The 25,759-nt window shown below is 42.1% G+C and overlaps 5 protein-coding genes across 6 annotated transcripts; 4 read left to right on the top strand and 1 right to left on the bottom strand.

The window, feature by feature from the left end:
* The first annotated feature begins 141 nt into the window (after positions 1–141).
* Positions 142–5,081, top strand: cfap99 (cilia and flagella associated protein 99). The gene is made up of 16 exons (XM_083683023.1): positions 142–185; positions 392–518; positions 679–823; positions 1,011–1,105; positions 1,359–1,471; positions 1,579–1,756; positions 2,011–2,091; positions 2,190–2,258; positions 2,438–2,524; positions 2,704–2,792; positions 2,972–3,176; positions 3,522–3,663; positions 3,796–3,947; positions 4,145–4,350; positions 4,521–4,710; positions 4,891–5,081. The coding sequence occupies exons 2-16, from the start codon at positions 405–407 to the stop codon at positions 4,996–4,998; spliced, it is 1,974 nt and encodes a 657-aa protein (XP_083539149.1). The 5' UTR covers positions 142–185; positions 392–404; the 3' UTR covers positions 4,999–5,081.
* A 354-nt stretch (positions 5,082–5,435) lies between these two features.
* LOC310813956 (E3 ubiquitin-protein ligase RNF4-like) lies at positions 5,436–7,520 on the top strand. Of its 2 annotated transcripts, none has more exons than XM_083683149.1 (8): positions 5,436–5,484; positions 5,779–5,808; positions 5,975–6,104; positions 6,194–6,267; positions 6,435–6,447; positions 6,596–6,698; positions 6,807–6,858; positions 7,004–7,520. In XM_083683149.1, exons 2-8 carry the CDS (start codon positions 5,800–5,802, stop codon positions 7,151–7,153), a joined length of 531 nt encoding a protein of 176 aa, XP_083539275.1. In that variant the 5' UTR covers positions 5,436–5,484; positions 5,779–5,799; the 3' UTR covers positions 7,154–7,520. The 2 variants fall into 2 exon arrangements, with proteins under 2 accessions (XP_083539275.1, XP_083539274.1); XM_083683148.1 differs by having other exon boundaries at positions 5,450–5,596.
* A 322-nt stretch (positions 7,521–7,842) lies between these two features.
* Positions 7,843–13,979, top strand: LOC310814399 (uncharacterized protein). Its single transcript, XM_083683795.1, has 9 exons — positions 7,843–8,055; positions 9,344–9,508; positions 10,008–10,146; positions 10,407–10,495; positions 10,896–10,959; positions 11,454–11,542; positions 11,858–11,970; positions 12,094–12,250; positions 12,741–13,979. Exons 1-9 carry the CDS (start codon positions 8,007–8,009, stop codon positions 12,896–12,898), a joined length of 1,023 nt encoding a protein of 340 aa, XP_083539921.1. The 5' UTR covers positions 7,843–8,006; the 3' UTR covers positions 12,899–13,979.
* A 207-nt stretch (positions 13,980–14,186) lies between these two features.
* On the top strand, positions 14,187–16,205 carry mrpl35 (mitochondrial ribosomal protein L35). The gene is made up of 4 exons (XM_083684035.1): positions 14,187–14,241; positions 14,548–14,710; positions 14,929–15,073; positions 15,692–16,205. The coding sequence occupies exons 1-4, from the start codon at positions 14,211–14,213 to the stop codon at positions 15,878–15,880; spliced, it is 528 nt and encodes a 175-aa protein (XP_083540161.1). The 5' UTR covers positions 14,187–14,210; the 3' UTR covers positions 15,881–16,205.
* Positions 16,206–18,918: 2,713 nt separating this feature from the next.
* On the bottom strand, positions 18,919–25,432 carry reep1 (receptor accessory protein 1). The gene is made up of 7 exons (XM_083683857.1): positions 25,372–25,432; positions 23,704–23,776; positions 23,276–23,352; positions 22,883–23,003; positions 22,230–22,343; positions 21,764–21,932; positions 18,919–19,209 (listed from the first exon to the last, which is right to left on the bottom strand). Exons 1-7 carry the CDS (start codon positions 25,401–25,403, stop codon positions 19,199–19,201), a joined length of 597 nt encoding a protein of 198 aa, XP_083539983.1. The 5' UTR covers positions 25,404–25,432; the 3' UTR covers positions 18,919–19,198.
* Between the last annotated feature and the right edge of the window lie 327 nt (positions 25,433–25,759).

Raw genomic sequence — 25,759 nt, 5'->3', positions numbered from 1 at the left:
TATGTTTACACCTGTTTGTTGCTTGGCAACGACAAAACTTCAAGCTAGTGACAGACCCTGCTTGGGATAATAATTTAGTAAAGGGCATTAAGCAATTTATCGGTGAAAGTAAGGCTTTCCTGCAAGGATTAAGTGTTTACTCAAGACTGCTGATAAAATTAGCGACGGTATTATACCCATCCATGGTAAGGTCCATGGAAATATGGTAGCTGCCTGCTATCTGCACGAATCTGTATAACTGTATCCAGCTATCTGCCTAGCTCTAGACTCTGTCTGGAATACCTGTCTGTCTGTCTGTCTGTCTGTCTGTCTGTCTGTCTGTCTGTCTGTCTGTCTGTCTGTGTCTCCATGTACCCTTTCCCATTTCCCACATTCTGTCCCTTTTCCTCAGGTAGACACTGAAGATGGCAAAAAGCTATGGAGCACTTATCCGGGAGGCCACTCTGCTCCTTGACAAGTTCAATGCAGACAGCCAATGTGTGGAGATCTTCACAGATGATGCTTCAAAAGCCATGGAGGTAGCTAGCACACATCTAGTCAATGCATTGTAGTATAGCATAGTTTCACTCATTTCAAGATGAAGAAGAAAAAAAACAGCTGTTTAGGGACAGAAACAGTATGTGGTATGACATTATACCTATATCAGATATTTAATCTGACAGTTTGTCTTTATTTCAGAACCTGGATGCCCCGGATAAGAAGTTTATACTTGACACCATTTCTGGATGTATTGCGCACAAAAAGTTACTGGACATTGTCATCAATGTATTTTATGCTCAGAATGGAAAATGCATATTGAAGGCAGATCGCAACCAGTTTGCTAGTAAGTTCATCGCCGTTTACTGCTGTCAGTCTTCTCTAACTTTTGTCGAATGTTAGATTTGATTGTTGTTGATTATGGTTTCTGTTTGATGGATATACATGGAATCTATTTGAATTATTTGAGGAAAAGTCAATAGCTTTCAGACTGAGTTACAAACCCTTCTGACCATGTGTCTCCTTTTTTGCAGTTATCTGTTATCTTGCCATATTCCTACTTGATGACCTTGGACTACAGTGCTTCAGCAAGATTGTCAAATCTCTGGACATCAAGAAAATGCACAAAGTTAGAAACTGTCGATGTAAAACATCTGTCTGTGCCTTTTCAATGTCATCAACAACACATACATAAGTATTGGATTTAATGGTTAGGGTATCAGTGACAGATTGCAGACAGTCATTTATCAACATAAATACAGAGCTGGCATGTCTGTGGTAATTATTGCACTGTGGCGTTGGCAAGTTAGCTTGGCCCAATTTGTGTAATACAGCTGTTTGTGGTAGCAGTATGAATGATAACATTGTCTATGGTTTGGCAGTTTCTGAGTTTCTTCTTCAACATGACAAACCTCAGCACTTGGATCCAGGGTGAATGGAGTCAGATCTATGATGCTGCATATGTAGAGAGGAACTGGATTGTCCCGCTGCTAAGGTACTGCGGTGTCAATGGAAGAATTTAGACATGTTATCCCCATAGGCATAGAATCAGCTGCCTTGCTGTCCTATAAATTCAGAAAGCATACTATCTTTGTCCCCTAGATGGCGCCCTGAGATTGAAGTTCTTACAGATCAGCTTGCCTCCAGGGTGTCTCAAGGGAGTCAGATCAAAAAAGGCATCAAGAAAAACACTGAGCCTCAGGAGTTTTCTCTTACCAAACCCAAAGCTCGCCCTCTCCCTGCACCTGAGCCCATTCCCCAGCAAGAGAAACACCAACCGGTCAGTAACATTTTCCTCAATTTATGCCATATTCACAACTTTTACCATGAACTGCACAGTTCAGCTGCCCAGGGAATAGGCTCCTCTCGCAACATGTCATTTTGTTCATTTTATATGGAGTGATTGAGGTCACCATGCTCTGGACAGAATGTTTTTTTATGATATTTTTTGCACAACTTTTAAGAATTGTGTTGTATAGCCTTCCTTATTGTAAGTGACAGTACATGATTTCTGAAGGCTTACATGTTTTCTAGGTGCCAACCAGCACCTATAGAGCCCCAAAAGAGATGCAAGCATTGGAGGAGGTCAGACAGAGGAACCGTGAAAGAGCAGAGGTTCGTTATGTCTAGCATCTCATTCTGACACGGTACATTCTCTCCCATGGTCATACCATGACATTAAAACCAATCCCTGTTTTGTTTTTCACCCTAAGCAAGTGCTCTATGAGGCAAACACTCAACAGTTCAAATGTGCAAACCCACAGAAGTCTCAACGCACCAAGGTAGATGAATGTTCTCTACAGTATATTCTTGAAGACATTTTGTGTATTAATTTATTCATATTTGTTACTATTATTTTAGTTAAACCGGTCATTGTCATCAATGAGTCAACGTTTTTTTTTTGCAACTGGTATCCCTCCCAGTACATCCTGTGCTGTATCATCTGCGGTCTGTTTTGCAGAGTGTGATATCACAGATTGTGCAAAACCATGAAGCCCAGCTCAAGTTTGATTCACTTTACTCCTCTGGAACCCCAGCCACCCAAAAGGTAATGCTCACATATATTGCAGAATGACAATCCAGGAACTTTACTTCAGTTTAAAATTTCCTCTCTGTTTCTATTGATTTACATACAATCTTTATTTGGCAGAAGGGCATTTTGTCTGTCTGTCTATGTTTCGATATCTCCATGTGTGTGAGTCAGTGATAAGTGTATCATTCCTCCAGACTAACAACTTGGCCATCAGGCTCAACACTACGACCATCCTGCGAGAAGGGGCTCTGTATAACCGCCAGGTGGAGGAGGAGCTTCGCAGGTACAGCGCAGAAACGCCTCTTAAACCTCCTGTCTGTGTACAAGTCAGTGGCAGTGGGCTTCCAGCAAACAGGTGTGAATGTGTTTGTTGTATGTGTGTGTGTCTGTGTGTGTGTGTGTGTGTGTGTGTGTGTGTGTGTGTGTGTGTGTGTGTGTGTGTGTGTGTGTGTGTTAACGCAGGATGGAGCGTCTCGTTGAGGGGGCGGGCGAGCCCTCCTCGTTCCTGCAGTGGCAGAGGGAGATGCGGGAGCGGGACCTCCAGGAGGAGCTGGCCCAGGTGGAGCGCCGGCGCCTGGAGGGACGCATCAGCTACGAGGAGGCCGCTCTCGCCCGCACGAGAATCATGGAGCGCAACCAGAAGACGGCCATGCTCAAGAAGGAAGAGGTGCGGTAACATCACCCCAACATTTGACTACACTTTCTGAGGAACACAGTATCATCACCCCAACATTTGGCTACACCTTTCTGAGGAATACAGTAACATGACCGTACTCACCTGGAATTCTCACTGAAAAATAGCCTGTTATGGACACAGTAGCTGTGTGATAATATGCACTCACTGCAATGTAAGTCGCTTTGGATAAAAGCGTCAGCTAAATGCCAGTTCCTACCTATCAACCTGAATGTACCTATATATATATATATATATATATATATATATAATAGATTAAATGGTCCTGTCTTTGTGAGCCTCTTTGACTGAGTCCAGTGGCTTTGACATTGCTTGCAGACAGCCAAGCTGATGCAGAAATACGCAAACAAGAGATTGCAAGAGGAGAAAGAGATGAGGGACCTGGTGCAACAAGTGGCCGATGGACACAAGAACTCAAAGGCAGCAAAAGTGAAACTGCAGGAGTTCAAGCAGCGCATAGGTAACTGTAGCATCATATCATCCCATCATAATGATGTCCTTCCCCATGTGAGTCTAATCTTTATTTTCATCCTGCCTGCTTGGCAGGCTGTTGGGGTTCTCATATATGCATTTGCCTGTATTTGTGTTTCAGTAAAAGAAGTCTCGGAGCAGAGTCGGGAACTCCTGCGCCAGGCCCTGGATGAGGCTCAGGCAGAGCTGAGCAAGAGGTTTGAGATCATCCGCCAGATCCGGGCTATTGAGTCTGTCCCCCTCATCAGGCACAAATTTGTGGATGACACGGAGGTGAGCAGTGATGATGGATCTTGGACAACATGTTGCAGTATGAGGGTTGAAGGGTTTCATTGCAGTATAATGAGACTACGGGTAGTGGTGGTTTTTGCTGGGTTCTGTGAAGATGTACACACTACAGTATGCCTACAGCTTTTGTTTAATACTCATATCTCTATCGGTACCTGCCTCATCCTTCCCCTGTGTGTCAGACGGCAGGTCATGACTTGTTAGGGGAGATGTCCCTGGCTGAGCTGCGGGAGCGTTTGGCCATGCTGAGGGACGCAGAGGAGAGGGAGCATCAAGATAGGAGGGAACGCATCGTGAAGGAGAAACAGAGCAAGGAGCAGCTTCTGCTGGAGCAGTTGGACTCTATCGCCCTCCACAGGATAGCACTGGGACAAGCTGCTGTACGCAGGTCAGGTCACCCACTCATGCACACACACACACACACACACACACACACACGCACACACACACACACACACACACACACACACACACACACACACACACACACAGATTTATACACAGGGCCAGCGAAGCCATGTCTGAGATGTGTCATGGTGTGCACATGGTATGAGGCAGGCAGGAGGAGAAGAAAAGCAGGCAGCAGCTGCAGCAGGCGGCGACCGCGGACGAGAGGGTGGTGGCCCTGCAGAGGAGGCTGGGAGAGAGGCAGCAGGAGCGGCAGAGGCTGAAGCAGAGTGAGAGGACCAAGGCCAAGACCAGTGAGCAAGCTGCCACGCACGCCCTGAAAAGCTGGAATCACAGAAAGGTGAGCATGAAACGAAATGTAGATATAGCAACCCTGTGACCTAGCTTTCTCCCTGTATTTCACCACACATTTTGACTGACTGGGTAAGCTCACCACCCCATTTATTATTTATTACTGTGTGTGTGTGTGTGTGTGTGTGTGTGTGTGTGTGTGTGTGTGTGTGTGTGTGTGTGTGGCCAGAAAACACTGGAGGAACAGCACTGGGAAGACTTGGAGCGAAGCTTAGAGCGTCAGGTCCAGCAGGAAGCACCTGACTCTCTCTCCCGGAGGAAAACACTGAAGGCATAGAGATACTTTCTTTCCCCCAGCATAAGGACCATATTTCATGTTCACATCATGTCTTGGAAGCACCATAATTAAACAAGGAAGGAATATATTCTATTTGTTTTATTTAGCTGATTATGCTTATGGTATAATAATGAACTGGAGAGCAGCATAAAGTTATTGACATATAATTGATGGGGAAAAGATGCAAAAAGCGTTGCACTCTCTCTAAATATTACGATATTTAAGATAACAAATGTGACATAAGCGATGTGAAATAAAGTGAGTCAAAAAGAGTGAGCTTTGACTGTTTTTTTTTTTTCATGGTTTTATTTGATACTTAAAGTAATAAAGTAAAGATATAAAGTAATGAATCGGCATCCTTTCATCATTTCCGAGCGGGTCTCAGTGGTTGGGCCCTCCCCTGGGCGTGGTGAGAGAGGCAGCAGCAGTCAGTCAGCTGGGTGACCAGCGCTGCTCTACCTATCAACCTGAACCTACCTGGGAAAGGTACAAAGTTTGCTACACACTAGTAGCTTGTGTATTTATATTATTGTCCTGACGTGACTAGTGGTGGTTTTATTCTAGCAAGTTTCTATTCAAGATTTACTGGAATTGAAAGGTAGGTACATTTATTTTGCCAAGTTTAGCTGTAAGCTAACTCACTAGTTGTTGTGCTGTCTGCTGCGCTGCTGTGGGGTCAGGCTAGCTAGCTAAATTACGAAACATTCATTTTGCCCTGGATGTTCAGATAGTCCTGTTTGGCACTACATTTGAAGGCTAAATCTGGTCTGTGTTTTGCAGTGACAATACTTGGGATACAATATGAGTGTGGTAAGTGTTTGTTCTCCATCACTACCTTTGTTAAAATTAATATAATCTGTTTTTCGGAAAGCCTTTGGCCAATTTATGTTAATTGGTATGCATTACAAGGAGTGTACAAATACAGAACTCTTGTATCATCTTGTCCTGTCTTCTGTCATCTTGTCCATGTATTCAGGCTGAGCAGCATACAAGCGTGCTATCTGATACCAGGTGTTTCACCAATGTAAATCAAGGCACAGACAGCAGTGCCCCATCCAGGAGACAGACACCTGATGAGACCATAGAGGTGTTGGAGTCTGAGATAAGTAAGTAAATGCCACAACACTACAGTCTTTACATGCAGTTGATGTTGATGTGTGATGTAACCTTTTGATGGACGCTCCAATGATTCTAGGAGAGGAAATTGTTGATTTGACCTGTGAGAATTCTTTTGTGGACCTCACCAGTTATGACTCTGGACATGTTGTGGTGAGTACAATTCAGCAGCTTATTCAATAATAAAAGTTTTACATCCTACAGTATAAACCTCAGCAATTTAACACATATTATTTGACTGAGACTTTATATTGCCTCTGATTTTCATTTCCTTCATTCCTGCTGGCAACATTTCCCTGGGCCTTGTCTTCCCATTACAGATTGTAGATGAAAGTGAGTTTTTCTCTCAATCTGTCATCATTTCTAAAGCTTCACATATGAAAGTCAAATGTATTTTATGAATGAATGTGTCTGTCTGGGTTTCAGTTCAGTTCAATGTGCCTTTGTGCTCACCTTAATGCTAATTGGGGTTTTTCAAAAGGTCCATATCGCAGAGACAGACGTCAAAGGGAAAGTTATGTGCTGAGCAGTGACGAAGAACAGGAGCCTGTTGCTAACAGACCAGGCCTCATCCCAGCTGCCAGGTGAGACCACCCACCCGGCTAACAACCATAACATGGGCAAATAGTAGCATTATTTCCTCTCCCTGAAACTATGGTCTAAAATATACATGGATGTTATGTTACTCACAGATCAACCACAGGAGCCATCCATTGTCCCATCTGTATGGACAGCTATAACGAAGTGAGTCACATCCTCTCCACATTTCCATTGAACTTAAGTTTTTGTAGAAGTTTATTTATGGTGTTCACTGTATCGTAGTAATAGGGGAAGTGAGGTTTTGAATGGACAGAAAAAACTTGACTACTTCTGTTTTGTCTCCCCTCAGATTGTAGATAGTGGTAGAATTATTGTTTCGTCCCAGTGTGGCCACCTGTTCTGCAGCACATGCATTCGTGAGTCCCTTGCCAACTCAAAGACATGCCCAACCTGCAGGATGAAACTCAATCACAAGCAATACCATCCAATCTACATCTGACCTGTATATCTTTTGCATTCTATTTGTGAAATGTGTTGGCAGCTTTTTGAGTAAGTTATGCTTTAAAGGCTTTTTTTTTTTTAAACTAATAAATGTCTTCATTTTGCACAAATGTTTATGTATTTGTTTTTATTTTCTTCTGGGCACATTTAGATTAGATCAAGTGTTGCAATCTCAGCCATACCCCTTCTCCCAGACCCTTGCTTGCCTCACTGTAAGCTATGATGGTATATGTTGTACTTACAAAGTTTTTGGTGCACAGGTTTTGTGGATTTAAATGTATATGTTTGTCTTTGTCTAGCCCTAGGTTACTAGATACAATAAGTTGTGTTTAGTTTGTATTTTAGTGTAAGTATTGTGGTTATAAATAAATTATTCTTACTATTTGTGTTGATGTATTTTGTGTGAAACATTCATTTGGTATATGCCTGATCATGTCAACAGTTGAGGGTGCCATATTGTTTCAACTCTGACTTTTACATGTCAAAAAAGATTTCAAAGTTATTTAATAATAATAATAATAATAATAACAACAATAATGTTCAGGTATTACACGGATATTCAAGTGCATCCTCTTTGACGACAGTTCGGGTTTTTTACTGCACAAGTAGAACCCTCCCGTACGCCTCCGCGGCTGCGCTGTTCCGGCTGATGCAGATTCAGCCCGGCGCTCCGCTGTTCCTCGCTAAGTAAAATCACATGATGTATGTTTTGTCATATGACATTGATGAGGGGACAACCCGAGGCAAGCAGCAATACGTTGTGGACTTCAGTAAAACAAAGACAACTCGAACTGTCAGGGATGAAATGCGTTAAAACAGTTTTGTGACACTGCTGTGAGAATATTTGGAGTATGGAATGTTGGGGAGTTTTGCCTGCGATAGCTGCCGCTTGTCTGCTAGGTAAGGTCTTCGTCAGTTTGAATTGTTTCAGCTTGGATAGCCATGATTGTAACTGTTACATGTCATAAAACAGTCAGGCATTTGTGATGAATGAAGTTTGTCGACACGGTAAAACGCGAATAGTGCCACCTCGTCACCAGAGTATGCTTGTTGTCAGTACGTATTCTATGGTTGTGTTCCAGGTCATCTACGTTGCAGTAGCTTATGTGCTCAAAATCTCTTCAGGTCCTGAGAGGATCTGGTGCGCTGCGCAGCCCGACTGCAATGTAGACGACCTGGAACGCAATCCATGTCTCGTGTACTGTATCAGCCAGAACACTCAACAACTCACTCCTGTCCTGATTTGGCAACCCCTGTCAGCCTCGTGATATGATTAGTAGTCGGCTGTAATTCAAAACATGATATTCTAAGGAATTTGAGTTGTTTGTTTATTCTTTAATGCAACATCTGTCCTACTGTTTTGCAACAGTAAACAGTGGATAACCAACCTTTACCATGAGGGATGAGGGAAAAGATGTACTAGGCCCTATATATTGAGGCTCACATTCAAGTGTAGGTCTAAGCATACCCAAGTGTTTTGGGGGAGGATGTTCTCTTTTGGTGATGCCACAATCCAAAAGCTAAATAGTTTGTAAAAGGGAGGACTGCATGTTGTCAACTCAGACCATTTTGGAGTCTGAGCCAGGGGAAATCATATGACCTGGTTTTTAAATAATTGCATTTCTTGAAGAGGGTGTGTCTCATTGAGCAAAGCTGCTAAGCACATGGCTAATGTGATTACTGCCACAATAAGCTCTCTGTTTGCTGTCATTGTGACAAACGAATGAGGAACTCCACATAAAGTCTAAAGTCCCTCATGATGCAATTCTGAAATATAAATAAAGGTATTTTTGTTCCTTTCTTCCTACAAAAGATCCTCTGTTTTTCCCAAAACCACAAAAACAACAGCAGGGCTTCAGAATAGGTCACAAAGGCTTAACACAGATGGATTTCATTGCAGTGACTGGAGGGGTCAATGTTATGACTCATGATCACTGCAATGGCTTAGCATTAATAATCACATAATCTCTGATGGGGTTTTGCTCTTCTGAATCATTCAACGCTATTATTAAGTATTGGGTTCCTGGAGATCCAGTCTCAGTTCATGTGACTACTCCTTAGTCTTTCCATCTCAAATTCAGAACATTATATTAAGTACATCAGTTCAACAGGGTCTTCACTGCCTGAAGTTTCTTTCTAGAACTGTTGTGGCTATTGTCTCTGTACTAACTAAGTCTCATTATTACAGGCATGGTGGTGAGCCAGACTACGCTTGCGCCTGCTGTGATGAACACCACAGTCAGTGAGAATATAACGGCAACCCCCATGATCCTCAGCACCACATCTCCAGGCTGCTCTGCCCTCAACACCTCCACCTGCGAGGCCTGTGTCCCGGGATCGTACTATGACAACGGTGGGTCTGCACTGCCTGCTAGCCCTGGCCCTGGTCCGGCAGAGAAAGCCTTTACGTCAGTGAGGGGAGACACCGGCTGAATTAGCCCCCACTGAAAGCTTAGTCATGTATCCTCATGCTCTGGTCGTCATGGTGTAACCCAGTAGCTTCTGTAATGGTTCAGTCTCTCCTCACAATCTCTAGATCAAAGACACATGCTGCAGCCAATCTACTGTACATGGTATAGTTATAATGCAGTTGCTGCCAACCATGTGACATCTCTTGCTATTTTTAACACAGAGAATGTTTGACCTCGTGGAATGTTAACTACACACATTAGTATCCTACTGTTGCTTTGAGGCTTATCATCGGATCACTGCTATTTGTCTGGTGTCCACTGAGGGAAGTGCCTAAAGGTTGTTCAGGATACACGGGTCTCCTTAATGACTAAAATGTATTTGGAGAATATGCAATTATTTAAAACTTAAGCACAGCCTATTCAAAACCATTTCTCCCCCAGAGACCCTGCTGTGCTCCTGCTGCCCTGACCCAGGGATGTGTCTGTTTGCTGGGGCTTGCCTCCCATGTTCCAGGGGGTTCTTTCAGCCTCTTGCTGGACAGCAGCGATGTCTACCCTGCAGCCAGGGCTTTTACACCAAGTAACTTTCCGTTAACCAAGTGAAAAGCCTGTTCTCATACTTTCAACACTAATCAAACACATAATGCACTAATCCTACATTCCTATTTGGTTTAATTTCTATCACTTTCTTGTAAACCCCCCCCCCCCAAAAAAAAAAAAAAAACACACCAATGTCCTAAAACAGTTAAGGTGCTGAGATGTCTCCTGTCCCTAATTGTATCATTCACTGTAGTCCACTGTTGCATTGAACCATACTTCTTTTCTGTCTTACACCTGCAGTTTCACTGGCAGCCCGATGTGCCAGTCCTGCCCCACAGGCTCCTACAGCAACAACACAGGCTCAGACTCATGCAAAAGCTGTATTGCAGGTATTCATTTCAATGGACTTGTCAGTTGTATATTCATATATTCATATTTTATATTTTATAGCACCATACTAGTGTAGTGATATACTCAGCATGTGATTGGCATGGTTTTTCCATCGATGCTGATCCTCCGATTCGGAGAAAGATGGAAGATTGAATGAAAAAAAAAAACCTGAAAAAAACCCAATGAGCTCGGCTGTGTAACAGACGGGCTTTAGTCATATGTTGCACATTCCGCTCGACAACAAAAACAACAGTGGCTGAAGTGTCTCTCTTCTGCGGTTGTCATAGTTCTATTTCATCATAATGTGAGTGGTGAGCTGTTGGGTTTAATAATATTGAATTGAACATGTGTGGCTATTCACAGTGGGTCGTTTTTTTAAATGTAATTTGTTATTTTTAGGTTTCTTTACATCACAGCCGAATTCCACAACGTGTAGTCCATGTCAACAGGGAACCTTCTGCAAGTGAGTTCCCCTTTCATAATTACCGTAGCTCCAGGGTTGGCTCACAACTCTATGCTGTGACTCCTGCACTCTGTGAGAACTCTTTCATAATGGTTGTCCTACTTGCCCTGTTGTTTGTCTGCGGATCAAACATCACATGCTCCTTTCTCACTATCGGGGTCTTTCATACACACACAAGCACCACACACACACACACGCACCACACACACACACACACCACACCACACGCACACACACACACACACACACACACGCACACGCACACGCACACACACACACACACACACACACACACACACACACACACACACACACACACATTCAAACCAAACCTCAGGGTGTGGACAGTAAGGAGTAAGTAGTGGGCATTTGAGAGATATCTCATGGCAGTGTTGTCATCAGACACAGGTAGCCAACAGTATGAAACCTTTATAAGTAAGTTCCCCACCATTCATTGCACCCAACTCACCCATCTGTGCCAATCTCTCCGACAGCTCCTCCAGTTGTTCCCAGTGTCAGATCTGTCCTGCGGGTACAGAGTCACTGCAGGCTGCTGCCAGGGAGTGCACGCCATGTCGTCCAGGTAACTGCTAGTGCCAGTATTCTAACGTATTCACTTCAGTGTTTTCGAAGAGACATACACATGATTAAAAAAAAATCATGATTTAGAATCAGGAAAAAGTGGTATCAAAGTAGAGTACGGTTACAGCTCTTAGCCAAGAATGTTCCATCCGATTAAAGGCAACTCAAACATTAAGATGATGACCTGGCACAGAACTGTTCAAAGATAGGTGGAGATAAAAGGCGATTCAGGCAGTTTGTAAATGGAAGAAACCGTTCTGGAATGGTCTGATTACGATGTATTGATGAGACTCAGATAATGTTTGTTTTTGGACAGGCATGCACAAGCCTCCCCGTCAGCGCATGTGTCAAATCTGCAGTGCTGGCTACTTCCAGATCCGCTGGGGTCAGGAGATTTGTGACATGTGCCCTGAAAACCACTACTGCCCTGTGAGTGACCTTCCTAGTCATACATCTTAACGTATATGTGAGGACTGAGTGATTATTCACTGCTGTGTGATGATCCTCACTGAACAGCTTTGATAACATGGGCTCCTCCCCTCTGTCCCACAGAGTCCAGACGTGAACCCCATCCTGTGCCCAAGTGATGCCTTCTGTCCCCAGGGCAGCACAGCTCCAGGCTACTGCATGGAGACCTTCTTCCGCAAGGCAGGAGAGACCTGTGAGCTGGCCCCTGTCACCATCGCTCTACTTGTCATCGGAGGAGGGGGTATGTATTGGAGACATTTGGGTGGAAATTCTGGGAGGAACTAGGTAGAAATTGCTTATGGTTGCTGTAGGTGTTTGTTAAGCGGTCGTAATGTAATAAGCACACAGTGATCAAATGATTTACTTGAATTGAGGCCAGGTAGCAAATAGTGCAAATGGAGGAAATAAACAACCTGAATAATGAACCTTGTTTATTTCTTCCAATTGCACTATTTGGACACTATCAATATCCAAAGACATGATTGAATTTTGAATCTTGTTTTCCCTGGAGTAAATATTTACATTTAATCTCAAGGAACTGTTCTATTCATTTTTAAAATAACACAATCAAGTGAAGTAGAAACCATGCTGAAGTCATGCAGCAGTAGTGAGTGAATGTTATAGTCTAGTGAGTGAACCTTATTTACCACTATATAGTATAGTCTAATGTTTTCTATATTTTGTCTTTTTTACGTGTTATTTCCTGCCTCTTCCCTCTCTTCCTGGTCCAGTGGCCCTGCTCTTCATCATCCTACTAGTGCTGCGACGACGACGAGAAGCAGATGGGGAGCTGTCATTGGCTCGAGCACCGCTGCTGAGCAAAGAGCGCCCGCAAGGCCGATACTATGGAGTCCCCTGTGACGCAGAGCCAGTTTACGCTGGCTGGTGAACCTGTCCTGAGCTCTGTTTTTCTTATGGGGAAATGTGTCTGGCTTTGAGAACAACATTAAGTTAAGTCACACAACAGGGCTATAAGACACAGACTATAAGCCTAGCCAAAGCCATGATATACTGAATGATACTTCCGATAATACACCAGCTGTTTCCTGTGGTACATGTATACACAATACAGGTGTACCGTACTATTGACAAGCAGAATTGTTTTCTCTGAATTCTGTGCTTTGTTGATGGCTGAGCCCATTACAGTTACAGCAAAACAAACCCAAGGTCATCCACTTTACTGTCCTCCTTAGCATTCCTCTAGGATGAGTCACATTCTGAAACACACTGGAAGGTTGAACAAAAATGTGTTGTATGCCTCTATTATGAGGACCTGGTGGGAACATTTGTTCTATGAAAAGCACTTTTCTTATTGTTTTTGTTGATATTTCTAATTGTTAAACTTTGCACTCATACTTGTGGTTGAATTGTAGGTGTCTTAAAGGGGCAATCTGGGATTGGTACATCCATTTTTTTTACTTTTAAATATAGCCTTACCCTGTCAAAATCCAAAACATATGCATGTTTGTTTGTAAACAATGTAACTGCAAACAAACACTGTATAGCTTCAAAACATGGTTAAAACTATATTTTGTTGTATCTCATGTGCGGTCAATCCTTGCATCCATAACTCTGTCTATGAATTTGACAGTGGTTACATTTCTCCAGCCCTACCTCCCAGCTGTTTAGCAACAAAAAAAAGTGGCGGGGTGACCGCTTTGTTGTTGTTGTTTGACTCCCGGATTGCCCCTTTAAGTTATGCCTTGAAGATTGTTTCAAGTCCATGTTCTCTCAGTCACAGAAGAGTCTATTTTCTGGCCATAAAATGTAATCGTTTTGATGATGTGAGGTACTATGTAAAATAGTTGTTTTCTTTTGTGTCACTTTGACATGCATCCAATCTCATCTTTTGTAATCATTACCAATGTTTTTGACCCATGTTATTTAAAAGGATGATATTTGTACGTTTTAAATTAAGATACAACGGTATGCCAGGGTCTATGCTGGAATAAAAGAACAACCTTGCACTACCTTCAAGTGAAATTCTATTTTGTATGTCCTATGAAAAAGTCTGTCAATTCTGCCTGAATTTTTCCATACGCAATTTTCTTTGCAAAATTGTTGTGTTCTGTCACTGTGTTTATTGTGTCTACCCACATTAATCATTCATGTAAAAGGGGGCACGCATTTTCAAGTCCTTGAATTTGAATCGTGCACTGATTGTCTCAACGGCGCACCGTAGTTGAAAGGTCACAAGAAACATGGCGGCCACCCTGGCCAGAAATGTCCCTGGTACGTAAGATTTTTCTTGCTAGATTACTTGATCAAACACGCAGCTGTGAAATATTGAAGATGGTACATAGTTGTGTTATAAAGATGAATATTGACTAATTTGTTGGATTAGAGATGACGTTGCTCCCCGACTTGAATTGTCTACATTCAGTAAAGTCTCAGGTCACTGACTACTAGCTGGCTTGTTATATAGCTATATCATGACTTAGATCGAATACACCGCGTCCAAATGTTAACAGCATGAGACTTTACAGCGGTTCTGCTTCCCCACGCTGAATGTCATGAACCTCTTTTCTGTATCAACAGGCTTGCTGAGGCCGCTCGCTAACTATGCAAGAGTCCAGCAAATATGTCGCTTCTCCACCATCATCTTTCGCCAGACCGTCCATAGACCTGCTGTCACTGGTCATAACCTGGTCTCCTTGTCCGCTAAGTCCCTTCAGTCACCCCAACAGAGCATTCTGCAACGGTGAGAGCTGAAATAATACTGCCCACCCAGTTCCATCATATCATGCATAAACACCTACGATCAATATTATAAGCTCATTATCCATGTCGACACAGATGATCTTGGCAATTCTTACAATTACCCTCTGGCTCTGTTTGAAACTGTTATGTAGACTATAGTAAACCTATTGTTTGTAAATTAGTTTTTTTTTTTAACCATTTGGGTGTGTTTCCCTACAGTGTAACACCACTCGTTCCCAGCCTGTTTCAGCAGCCAAGCAGAAACCTCACATACATAAGCTTGAAGAAGGGGAAAAGGAAGTCGGTGAAGTCTGTGGTCAAGAGGTTCAACCGACTGCACTGTGGACTGTGGATTAGACGCAAGGTAGTGTAATTAATTCATTGATTTGGGGAGATTGGTTGCATTCTACCTTCCTCCGGAAGTGTGCACCCATACAGATAGGATTGGATTGGACTGGACTTGCATTCCACTGGATTTAAAAGGAAATCCACTGGATTTAAAAGGAATGGACTGGTGTAAGGAATGTGGGGGAACCTCTCCTCCAGCCATGCTTGCACCAATCCAATGTTTTTAGATGCATGAGTACAAACTTTTGGGTGAAGGGTAAAGAATTGAAACACAACCTCAGTCTATAGGTGTTTCAATTCTTGATGATTTGACTGTGGGCTAATGATACAGACAGGAATGTGTTTGATATTCACAATAGGCATATTTTCCACGTAGGCTATCTGAAATAAAAAACACAAAAAAAAAAAGTGGCTTCTGGCATTACGACTGCCAATGGCCCCTGGTGTGAGCATTGATTACTTTGTCTTATGATGACTGTTGGATAGATGATTCACTTACTTAAACAAATGTATTTGTTGTAAGTCGCTTTGGATAAAGGCGTCTGCTAAATGCCATAAATGTAAATGTAAGAGGGGGGTAGTAGGTCAACACATTACAGTGTTTGTATTGACCCACGCTTCTGGTTCTCAACAGGCTGGATACAAGAAGAAGCTGTGGAAGAAGTTGCCAGCCAGAAAAAAGCGTTTGAGGGAGCATGTGTTTTGTAGCAGAACACAGAACAAGCTCTTGGACAAAATGACAACTAAGTTCTGGAAGAGGAGGAACTGGTTTGTCAACGACCCCTACCAGAAATACCATGAGCGTGTCAACCTCAAATCTTGAGAATAATTTAGTTCATCTTCAAGAAGCATGTAATAAATGCATATGTCTCTGAAAAGTGTCATTTTGCACTTGTGTAAAGTTTAGGTGGAATTGTATACATTGTATGAGTACAACAACATTCTAGCTGCTTTGTGCAGCTGATAGAACCATTGTGGGTAATTAGGAATACCACTGTGTTATTATGATAAATCTTTAACAGATATAATTCAGAGGTTACTATTAACAAACATGCTGTGAAGAGTGAAATTCAGTTTGTTCGTTTATGATCGGTCCGACAGCTGGAAGTGTCTGTTGAATTGATTGAATAAATTATTCTCCAAAATGTCTTATGCTTTTCATCCTGGGGTATTGTTTTGTGATGTGTTTGAATGTACTGTGGCCTCCATACTCTAAGTGTTTCGACAGATAACCTAAAAATTTTTTTTTAGAATTTTGGCTCTCCAAATATTTGACTTATTCAAATGGGTGGATCTCGTACATAAAGTGCCTTTAATTCTAAATGGTAAAATGGAGATGTGTTTAAAACTGACATTCTCTACTTTTGCCACATATTCATCATTTGATCTCAAACCCAAACAGCTTGAGTATAGAGCCAAAATTCAAATTCTAAAACTGGGCATTGTGGGTATTTTAGGTACAGTGGGTATGTGAACATGAAAAGAATACACAGGCCATGGCATTACATGTCTCATATTTAATGTCTGTTGTCAACGTAACAACAGCAACACTTGACTGAGTGTGATGATACAGAGAAAGCACTAATCATGTAATTTAACAGTAATTTCAGTACATCATTCCTTCATAGTCTTTTACAATTCACAATCAGGTTCATCATGAGAGATTCTGGCCTGCCAGAAGAAGATTCGGTACATCTAGATCATAATTCAGTCATTGAGAGGCCATCAAGAAAGATTGGAAGGAAGGTGGGATTTCATAATCAGTAGGGACATGACACAATATGGCGTCTTGAATCAGCAGACCACAAATGTTCGTTATAGGTTATAGGTTGTGAATGTAATATATTGTGTCCATGGGTTAGGGTTAGGCTTAACCTTCCTGACCCCACCACACAGCAGTCAAGAAGAATGATGAAAATAAAAAAAAGGGTTGAGACACTTTTAACAGGTTGATGTTTATCAGCAAGGCGTTAGATGAAGCAAGTCATAGCTCCAAACAAATCCACCTAATGCAATTAAGTAAATCATTTTCATTTGAACTATTGACAACATCATGCAACGATGACTTTATTGTAATCTGTGTACTAGAAGATACACTAATCTGCTAGATTGCTAGTTAACAACAACATGATCCATTAGATTTTTTTTTTAAATTTGAAAAGAAGACAATCACATTCCAACACCTTGACAGTAACACTGCAACTATACTAACGGTGCAAGCAGGATTTTAGATTTCTACCACAGGTCAGATCTTTACCCATTTCAAAACCCCCAATTTCTGTACTCATTCCTTCCCCTTTAGAAGGACATGTCATGTGCAAACACAAGTGTATCTACATTTTGCAATCAGATGTGAATACAGAGTGAATATGACGTGTAATTTGTAAACAGAACAAATGCACCTGAGGAGAAGCTTTCTGTAAGCTAAGAGAGTGAGAACAGTGAACAAAGTGAGTAATGTTGCCAACCATTCCATAAAAATGTAGCAAAGAGTGCTCAGGCTTGGTGAATTCAAAACAGTGCAGAACTTGTGATGACAACCTATGACTGTATAACACTACCATTGGCAAAAACACTTTCCTAATATTCATACTGTCTTTGACCACAAGAGCCTGGTGTCCACCTATAATTGCCTCACATCATAGCAACCAGGCAGGTGTGGGAGTGGTATTATGGATTCATGTCTTCACATTGGCAAGGGCGAGACAGGTGGACAGATACGTTTCTGTCTAGTTGTGGCTATGTTTAGAAAACCTAGAGGCAAGTTGAGAGTAAGATCCTTGTGTTCACAAGTGCTCAGTGAAGAACAAAATATTGCACAGTGTTTTCAGACTTGGAGATAGACCACGTTATACAGCTCTACACGCTGGCAATCGTTTGCTATGCAATACACACTCCAGAGCACGTGTGAAATGCTAAACCTGAAAATTCAAAAAGTAATAGTGAGACTGTTCCTAATGCTAGCCATGTCTAAAGGACACGTCACACAATTACTTTTTAAAACAGCAAATTATACACTTACATGCAAGATTAATCAGGACTAGACTGAACTTCAGATTGTCATCATCATCAATAAACTAAGAGAGACTGTGATAATATTCAGTTTAAATTTGCTTATTGTACTTGATTAAATTGGTTGGGCATTTCCTGGTACGATAACTCTGAACATAAGAACAATAAAAACCTGTGTCATGCATATGCCACTTTCATTTTTCATTTTTACTTACTTGATCAAATAATTAAAAAAAAAATATATTGGCTGCTACATTGATGTTTCAGTAGTACTTGACACGCAATATATTTTTGCATGTTTTAAGGCTTTATGCAGAGGTAAAGAGTGGAATATAGCATGACTTGCTGCCAGACTTTCAGGCCTGTACAAGTAGAATTGTAATAATCAGCATTTAAAGGAAGTTCTGCCATTATACTACCTGTCTGACTTGTTTTTCAATACCACATCCAGTTAAATTGCCAGTGCAGATTGTAATTATATGGTCAAAGCTCTCTCTACACACCCTAGAGAGTAAGTGCAAAGAGCACACCCACAACTTTCCTTACTAGGTCTTTCACCCTGGAATCACTTCTTTTTTTGTTGTTGTTGCTACTTACATACTGATGGCTTGTCAAACAGCGACCATGTAGCCACACGACTGATTTAGTGACAGTACATTCTGTTATTATGACTCACCGGCTGACTAAGGTTAGAGAAACAGACATGCATTTGTCTCCCTCAAAATGATATAAAAAACAAAAACAAATAAGAGTGTCAAACATCACACACACATACACGCACACACATACACATACACACACACACACACACACACACACACACACACACACACACTGTACACACATACAAAAAAAGTATTCAATGTCTTTTTGTGTGTTACCTCTGCGGCACCCACCCCTCTGCCTCCCTGCCTGTGCCACAGGTCATATACGGAGGGTCACAAGTCACTTTGGTAACCTTATTCTAAAATAAGGCTGCTTTATACATTTAGCTATTGGCCAAATTTCCTGTTTTTTTTTCATCTTCTTTTCCTCGCAGCTAAGGCAGCTAAAGCGGTCCTGGGAGCGTCAACAATGTCACATGGCTCCACGGTTTGAGGACATGGCACTCCTGGATCTTGTGAGAGGTCTAGGAGGAGGCTAAAGAGAGGGAGAAGGAGAGAGAGAGGGAGGGAGGGAGGGAGAAGAGAGGGAGGGAGGAGAGAGGGAGGGAGGGAGGGAGAAGAGAGGGATAGGGGGTTCTGGTTAACCACCACTGGTCTGAAAGCAGAAAATGTCATATTATCTATGGTTTCTGGCTGTGCTTGTCTCTTGTCAGTTCGATATGTGTACAGAAACATGCTGCACACTGTGTGTATCTCTGTACATGGTCAGTACAGGGACAAGATGAACACTCATTAAATAACGGAAATATGATTTGCTGATACATGGTAAAGAGCCAATATCTATTATTCAATATTCAACTACTACTAGCTACTTTCAATGGATTCAAAACAACAGTTAAGGTCAATTCGGTAGTGACTGCAAAACAGCATCCATATCCATGTATCCACATCATATTCACTGACGGCCTTGGCCCCCAAAACACACACAAACATTCCCTTGGGGGGTAACAAAAACTAAATATGTTTTCATTTGCGTACATTTGTCATTCCAGTAAAACTACAAATGCCCCAGAGACAAACCTGCTTTATAGCCGTGCTTCTAATTGCAGCCCCCAAAATTGCGGCCCAAACTGTCACAATGATCCAGTGTCAATCCATGAGGATCGAGTTAGATGTACACCGTGGTGGTAATTAGTGACTCAGTGTGTTAGTCACCACACTCCAGGGGCAGTTAGAACCAGGCACCAGCTGGGCCGCCAGTTGAAGGAGGAGTACCTCAGGTGCCTTCCTCTTAATCAGCCTGATCTGTGGTGAGCTTCCTGTTCTGTCCCCCCCTTTCCCCATCTCCTCAGTCTGCTCTGGTGCTGCGGGTGCAAAGGGTGGCGAGGGCGAAGACGGTGGAGAGGGCTGGGGGGTCAGAGAGGGCGAAGACGGTGGAGAGGGCTGGGGGGTCAGAGAGGGCGAAGGGGGCGTGGATTCAGTCAGAGGCGCGGAGGGCGTAAGAGGCAGGGACAGCGCTTCCACGGTGTCACACTGGTCCAAGCTCAACACCTCATATTCAGCCATGTCAAAATCCTGCCCTGCACCGTGAGAAGGGACGGTCGTAAAAATGAACACACACACACACACACGCACACACACACACACACACACACACACACACACACATACACACACACACACACACACACACGCACATACACACACACACACACACACACACAGACACACACACACACACACACATACACACACACACACACACACACACGCACATACTGTTCATGTACACAATGCAGGATGCTGGACTCACTACTACACTGAATGCAGCAGTGAAAACCTCCTGTAATTACTGAAGTGCTGCAACTCATTTCAGTCAAGTGAGGTTACGGGAGTTCAGTCCACTGTGGGGTACAGTAGGGCTGTTATCCATTCAGAGCAGAGATCATCTGAATGGGAATATAAGGGCTAGAGTAATGCTGATATGAAATACCCTCCTCTCTCACAGCACAATAGAGCATAGCAGCGCCCGTACGGCTTCTCCTCTGTGCCCTTCATCGGTTAGAATTATGTCCAGTCCACTGGATTTCCATGATTTCCATAATTCAATATGTCAAGCCAAACAGAAAGCAAGAGGCCAAAAGTAATTATTCTAACTTTTTTTTTCTAATATATCCCTAACTAACCCTTTTAGTATTCCTAGAGGTGCTGCTAGTTGCCCTGTCAGCTAATCTATCAGTCCAGGACACAAACCTGACATTATATTGTTCTGAAAACACACATTTGTGCAATTATTGTACGACATTCATGAGGTAAATAAACACATTCACGAAGTTTGGTCAACTTCGTGTTAATGATCCTCATACAGCCACTTCTATATCATGTGTTTCAGTTATTAACTACAGTATATTAGTGCATTTTCTTTATTAATTCATATTAACAAAATGCAAAGCAATTAATGTTCACCTTTCTGTATACTCTGTATACCTTTCAAATATTTGAGACATGAAACAGTGAATACGGCCACAGGAGAACAGACTCTGGTCAATGATAAAAACTCAAAGTGAAGCTTTCATGGGGTCAAACACAAGCTGCCTGGCAGCCCAGTGGAGAATGGCCTGCAGTCAGACATCACACAAACAGGAAGGGAGATTTGGGGTTAGGAGGACTCAGGAAAATGAGGGTACAGAACAATATCTACGGGATTAAACAGGAAGGCAGCCATATGATAATGTTTGTTACTCAGGGGAAACAGCCATATGTTCTGCAGTGTCATCATTTCAATGCCCTTTCAACATGAGCAATACTAAGTAAGGAGGTAACAACAAATTAGCACTGTAAGTAGAACTGTGCCCATTGTGCTCTATACCAATGTACTGTAGTAAAACTGCATTGAATTGGACGCTCCACCAGGTTCGCCTTGTTCACTCAACAATACAAATCCTTCCCTACTCTTTTCCCCAGTGTTACCATATTGTTAGTTAGATATTGTCTAAGAGGTCACCGGAGTGTCTAATGAAAACACTGCAATAGGACACCGAGGTTTCCTCTGTTAGTAACGAGGACGAGGTGTGGAGAGGTAGTCTCACCCTTGGGGTAGCCACCCTCTGACTTGCTGCGCATCATGGCTCCCCTGGTCCTGTGCGGTCCCGGCGCCGGCTGGGTGGTGACGGACCCAGGGTCCGCAGGGTCAGACTGGTAGGCGGACAGGTCCTGCATGCTGAAACTTCGCAGCCTATCTGACAGTACTCCTTGCCCCTGGTGTGTGAGACACAAGACATCAACAGTGTGAGCCCTGAGCAGCCATATTGGAGGAGGAATTAAAATGTCCCAACTCGTCGGGTTTGGCAGAAGTATGTGTCTTCACATTCTTAAAGTAACTGTGGTCGTCAATACACCCGCCGTACACATGCTGTACCATCAGCATATGTACTATATTGCAATACCCCACATTGACAGCAACATGCACTACTTTACCATGGGAACCATAGGAAAACATGACTTCACGCTAACATTCCCTTCGGGAAAATCTGATGTTCATGGAGTCAGCATTACCTTTGTCGCAGCCATGACTGCAGCTGTGGCGGCCACGTTCAGCCCTTTCCTCCCAAAAGTCACGAGAGTGTCATAGCTCTTGTCCTTTGCTTGGCAGAGATACTCATCAATGTCCTGGCCAGAGAGAAACATCACATAGGTTCATTTTCTTGCTCTCGGCAAGTCCACTTACAGCTATGATATGGTGTAGTTGTGAACTGTATGTATACAACACATTTTGGAACGATGGGAATTGAACATTACATGATGTTTTGTGTCTGTCATGTCATTTCTGTAAGTGTGCCCATGGTTCTTGACAAATAGTAGGCAAAGATTGACCATGCTGATTCTCCTAACAGAATCAGTGTTGTTGTTTTATTTTTCCTCACTGTCCCTCTGTGGGTCCCCTCTCTACTCTGACGTGCTTCCTGACCCAAAAATAAAGTGAAAAGAAAAGGAAAAAGGAAAAACCATGTAGTTTGTTTCCTTATGCCCATCCATCCAAAACATTTCCTACTAGGGTAATATATTCTAACAACTGGTTCTAATGCTGTCAAAATGTTTGGCTGAGCACATGATTTTATTAGTTACTTTCACTCAAACTGTGGTAATGTGTTTTTTCTTAGCCATGCAAGAAGAGGACAATGAAAACAGGACAAAAGCACTGATCTCACCTTCTCCTTTGAGGATAGTGTGGGATGAACAAACTTCCTATACAACACGCTGGACCCCTTTGTGTAGGGAGACAGTAACCACACCACAAAGGCAATCTTCAGCTCATAGTAGAACGGAATCCTAGAGGGAAGGAAACAACAATACAATAACCATTAAATCTAGAGAGAGAGTCTCCATAACATCACATTACCATTCTTACAGCTGTCCTACTGTACAGTGTATCATGTGATTAATTAATATCAAAGAACAACATTTCAGAAATTACACTATTCATAACAGGAAAACAAGTGAGACACATACTTGTGTCCCTAAGTAAGACAATCTTTTGAGTAGCCCTTTTCGGTGTCATGTAGGTGGGTGGTATGCTGTATGACTATACAGTATTTACTTACCAACAAATAAAGATATCTGTGATCACTTCCACAGTGGTGAATAATGCAAATATTATCCAGTACATCATCCATTTCACCTTTAAAAACAAAATAAACAATCTTATATTTCACTTACACAATAATATTTAGAGCTCTGGTTTTAGCAATCAATTAATAACCCTCTGATACGTCTGGACTACAGAGTCTTTGACAAGAACTTTAACAATAATGATCAGCCAATTAAAAAAATGCAGAAACAATTAATTACAAAAACGATTATTAGCCATAGGGCAGGAATATTCAGGAAAATCAGTGAAACCCTGTGATCGTAATTCTCTGTTGAAGTGCAATGCAGTCCAGAATTAGTCCTGTGAAATCACCCATTATTAGTCCTATATGTATATTGAATATGATGTTGCTAGTGACTTGGCAATGCTGCTTATACTCACATATTCCCTCACGTCCTTTGACTTGACAGCTTTGTAGGAGGAGTATGCAGGGTACAATGTGCCAAATAAAAGCCTGCAAACACAATAAATGGCACAATAGGTCTATTTAGTCTCGGAAGTGCTTGTCCGTATGCTTACAGATTTATTGGTAATTAAAGCTTGAAACTCATAAAAACAGCTCTGAGATAGGCTGAAACAACGGGCACATTATGCACAACAGAAACTACCCTCTGTTAGTGTAAATATAACTTTTACAGCCTATCACACTGTCCTCTCTTGACCCCACATGATTTATAATTAATCAACCCCACCACACCACCACCACCACCACACCCCGTGCACGGATTTTTGTGAAAATGCATGCGTAAAAGTCGAAGCTTTACGCGCGCGTAGTTCAAGTTTATTATTGCCCTAGTAAGCTAAACTATGACAAGGCCTATATTTCAACAAGTGAGAAAATGTGTCGTATCTAAAAATCTGATTGATTAAACAAGTCCAGGACAATACACCTGTGCGACTGAATAACTCTCGGACAGGACCCCCTTAAAGTGCCACAGCCAGGCAACAGCTGTGAGTTTGACCTGATCAAATTACTGACCTACATAAGCCTTCGTCGTGTTGTCTTGTATATAACGATGCCATCATGTTATTTACATATGCAAGGTCACACATACATAAAATAGAATGCATTCAGTGTTTCTTCATAAGACATCAAGGCTACCCTAAAACACACCAAAATATGTCATGTTGTTGAATAGGCTAGGCCATAGCAATGAATGCCAAGACAGACTTGGAGTCTCACTACTCAAACAGCAATGTAATATGATATTGTAATCTAAATTTAATTGACTCGCTATTTTCAGATTTGGCTAACACCAAGCTTCACAGGCGTAGGCTACATTGTTTGATAGTTTATATACATTAATTCAGTATCAATGGCCAGTGGAGCCTTTTGTTTCAAAGGTAAAGGTAATTGTGAAATTATTCGGATGATCACAAAATGTGTGGCAATGAAATCTTTCGAATTGTGTGCAACACTTGTATTGTATCCTGAGCAGGACCCATCCCTTGGTTTTCCAAATAAAGAACATCATGTAACACAAAATAGCTCCGCACTGTCTGTGCTTAATCAAAACATTTGATTAAGTAAGGGTACATCTCAGGAAATTCACAGTTAATGACACATTTAAAAATGACTTTGGTAAATGATCATTTACCAAATGCATAGCTGGATGAGCAGACATATGCTTAACAAATAGGCTGTATATTTCATTTGGCCAATCACGTCATGTCTTTGTCTGCATGGAAAGAAAACACATGGAAATCATAATAGACATTATTCAACGCGAGCTTTCGATTGTGATCAGACAATGTAATGAAATAATACATATTTAAATGGAAAAAGCCCGTTCACTCAGTACAAATTGCCTTTCAGTAATAAAAGAGCGGACTATTCTGTCTAGTCTCAAAACCCCTAGTCACGGCGCCTGATTCTGCTTAGAAATAAGAGGTAGCCTAAATAGGCTATGTAGAGTGACCAACCACCTCTGTCATGCACAATGCCACGGAAAAGCGCAGATTTAGTCTACCGCAAACAACATTATGTCTAGGTGTGTTTTTTATATATAAAAACAATAAAGAATGTGATTAAAAAAATAAATAACTTACACCACAAGTCTAGAGATTATCCACGAGACCATTGCGCTGAGAAGGCGATATAACGTGCCGTCAACAGGGAGGAGTTTCCTTCTTGAGCGGTGGCAGTTGCCATTTGACAGGCGCGTCGGCGAGCGCCAACAACGCGTCAAACGCCGTACCGCACGCAGGCAAGAACGTGATACAGAATAAACAGAGCCTAGTCTTTTAGTAATCATATTATTAGTCCACTATTGGACATAAGAGGTACCAATTAAATCATTGTAATTGGTAGGTGGTAAGAATGAAGCACTTATAGTAGGTACAGTAAGCTATTATTTTCTGAGAAATAGACCGTCAAGAAAAACATGTGAGCAGGCAGTAATGCTATAATCTGAAAACACCTGTTATTATTATTATC

Source organism: Argentina silus, assembly GCF_951799395.1.
Source record: "Argentina silus genome assembly, chromosome: 13".
Classification (NCBI taxonomy): Eukaryota; Metazoa; Chordata; class Actinopteri; order Argentiniformes; family Argentinidae; genus Argentina; species Argentina silus.
Note: the sequence above shows the minus strand (reverse complement) of the source record. Positions and strands in the feature narration are given on the sequence as shown.

What these genes read in the sequence shown, in the direction of transcription:
- cfap99 (XM_083683023.1), top strand. Translation starts at nt 405, where the DNA reads ATGGCAAAAAGCTATGGAGCACTTATCCGGGAGGCCACTCTGCTCCTT. An exon ending in ATGCTTCAAAAGCCATGGAG is followed by an intron (nt 519 to 678) that starts GTAGCTAGCACA and finishes TCTTTATTTCAG; the next exon opens with AACCTGGATGCCCCGGATAA. An exon ending in AGATCGCAACCAGTTTGCTA is followed by an intron (nt 824 to 1,010) that starts GTAAGTTCATCG and finishes CCTTTTTTGCAG; the next exon opens with TTATCTGTTATCTTGCCATA.
- LOC310813956 (XM_083683149.1), top strand. An exon ending in GGTGTTGGAGTCTGAGATAA is followed by an intron (nt 6,105 to 6,193) that starts GTAAGTAAATGC and finishes CAATGATTCTAG; the next exon opens with GAGAGGAAATTGTTGATTTG. An exon ending in GTATGGACAGCTATAACGAA is followed by an intron (nt 6,859 to 7,003) that starts GTGAGTCACATC and finishes GTCTCCCCTCAG; the next exon opens with ATTGTAGATAGTGGTAGAAT.
- LOC310814399 (XM_083683795.1), top strand. Translation starts at nt 8,007, where the DNA reads ATGGAATGTTGGGGAGTTTTGCCTGCGATAGCTGCCGCTTGTCTGCTA. An exon ending in AGCCAGGGCTTTTACACCAA is followed by an intron (nt 10,147 to 10,406) that starts GTAACTTTCCGT and finishes TTACACCTGCAG; the next exon opens with TTTCACTGGCAGCCCGATGT. An exon ending in GTGCACGCCATGTCGTCCAG is followed by an intron (nt 11,543 to 11,857) that starts GTAACTGCTAGT and finishes GTTTTTGGACAG; the next exon opens with GCATGCACAAGCCTCCCCGT.
- mrpl35 (XM_083684035.1), top strand. Translation starts at nt 14,211, where the DNA reads ATGGCGGCCACCCTGGCCAGAAATGTCCCTG. An exon ending in CCTGGCCAGAAATGTCCCTG is followed by an intron (nt 14,242 to 14,547) that starts GTACGTAAGATT and finishes CTGTATCAACAG; the next exon opens with GCTTGCTGAGGCCGCTCGCT. An exon ending in GACTGTGGATTAGACGCAAG is followed by an intron (nt 15,074 to 15,691) that starts GTAGTGTAATTA and finishes GGTTCTCAACAG; the next exon opens with GCTGGATACAAGAAGAAGCT.
- reep1 (XM_083683857.1), bottom strand. Translation starts at nt 25,403, where the DNA reads ATGGTCTCGTGGATAATCTCTAGACTTGTGGT. An exon ending in ATAATCTCTAGACTTGTGGT is followed by an intron (nt 23,777 to 25,371) that starts GTAAGTTATTTA and finishes TTGTGTTTGCAG; the next exon opens with GCTTTTATTTGGCACATTGT. An exon ending in CAAAGGACGTGAGGGAATAT is followed by an intron (nt 23,353 to 23,703) that starts GTGAGTATAAGC and finishes TTGTTTTTAAAG; the next exon opens with GTGAAATGGATGATGTACTG.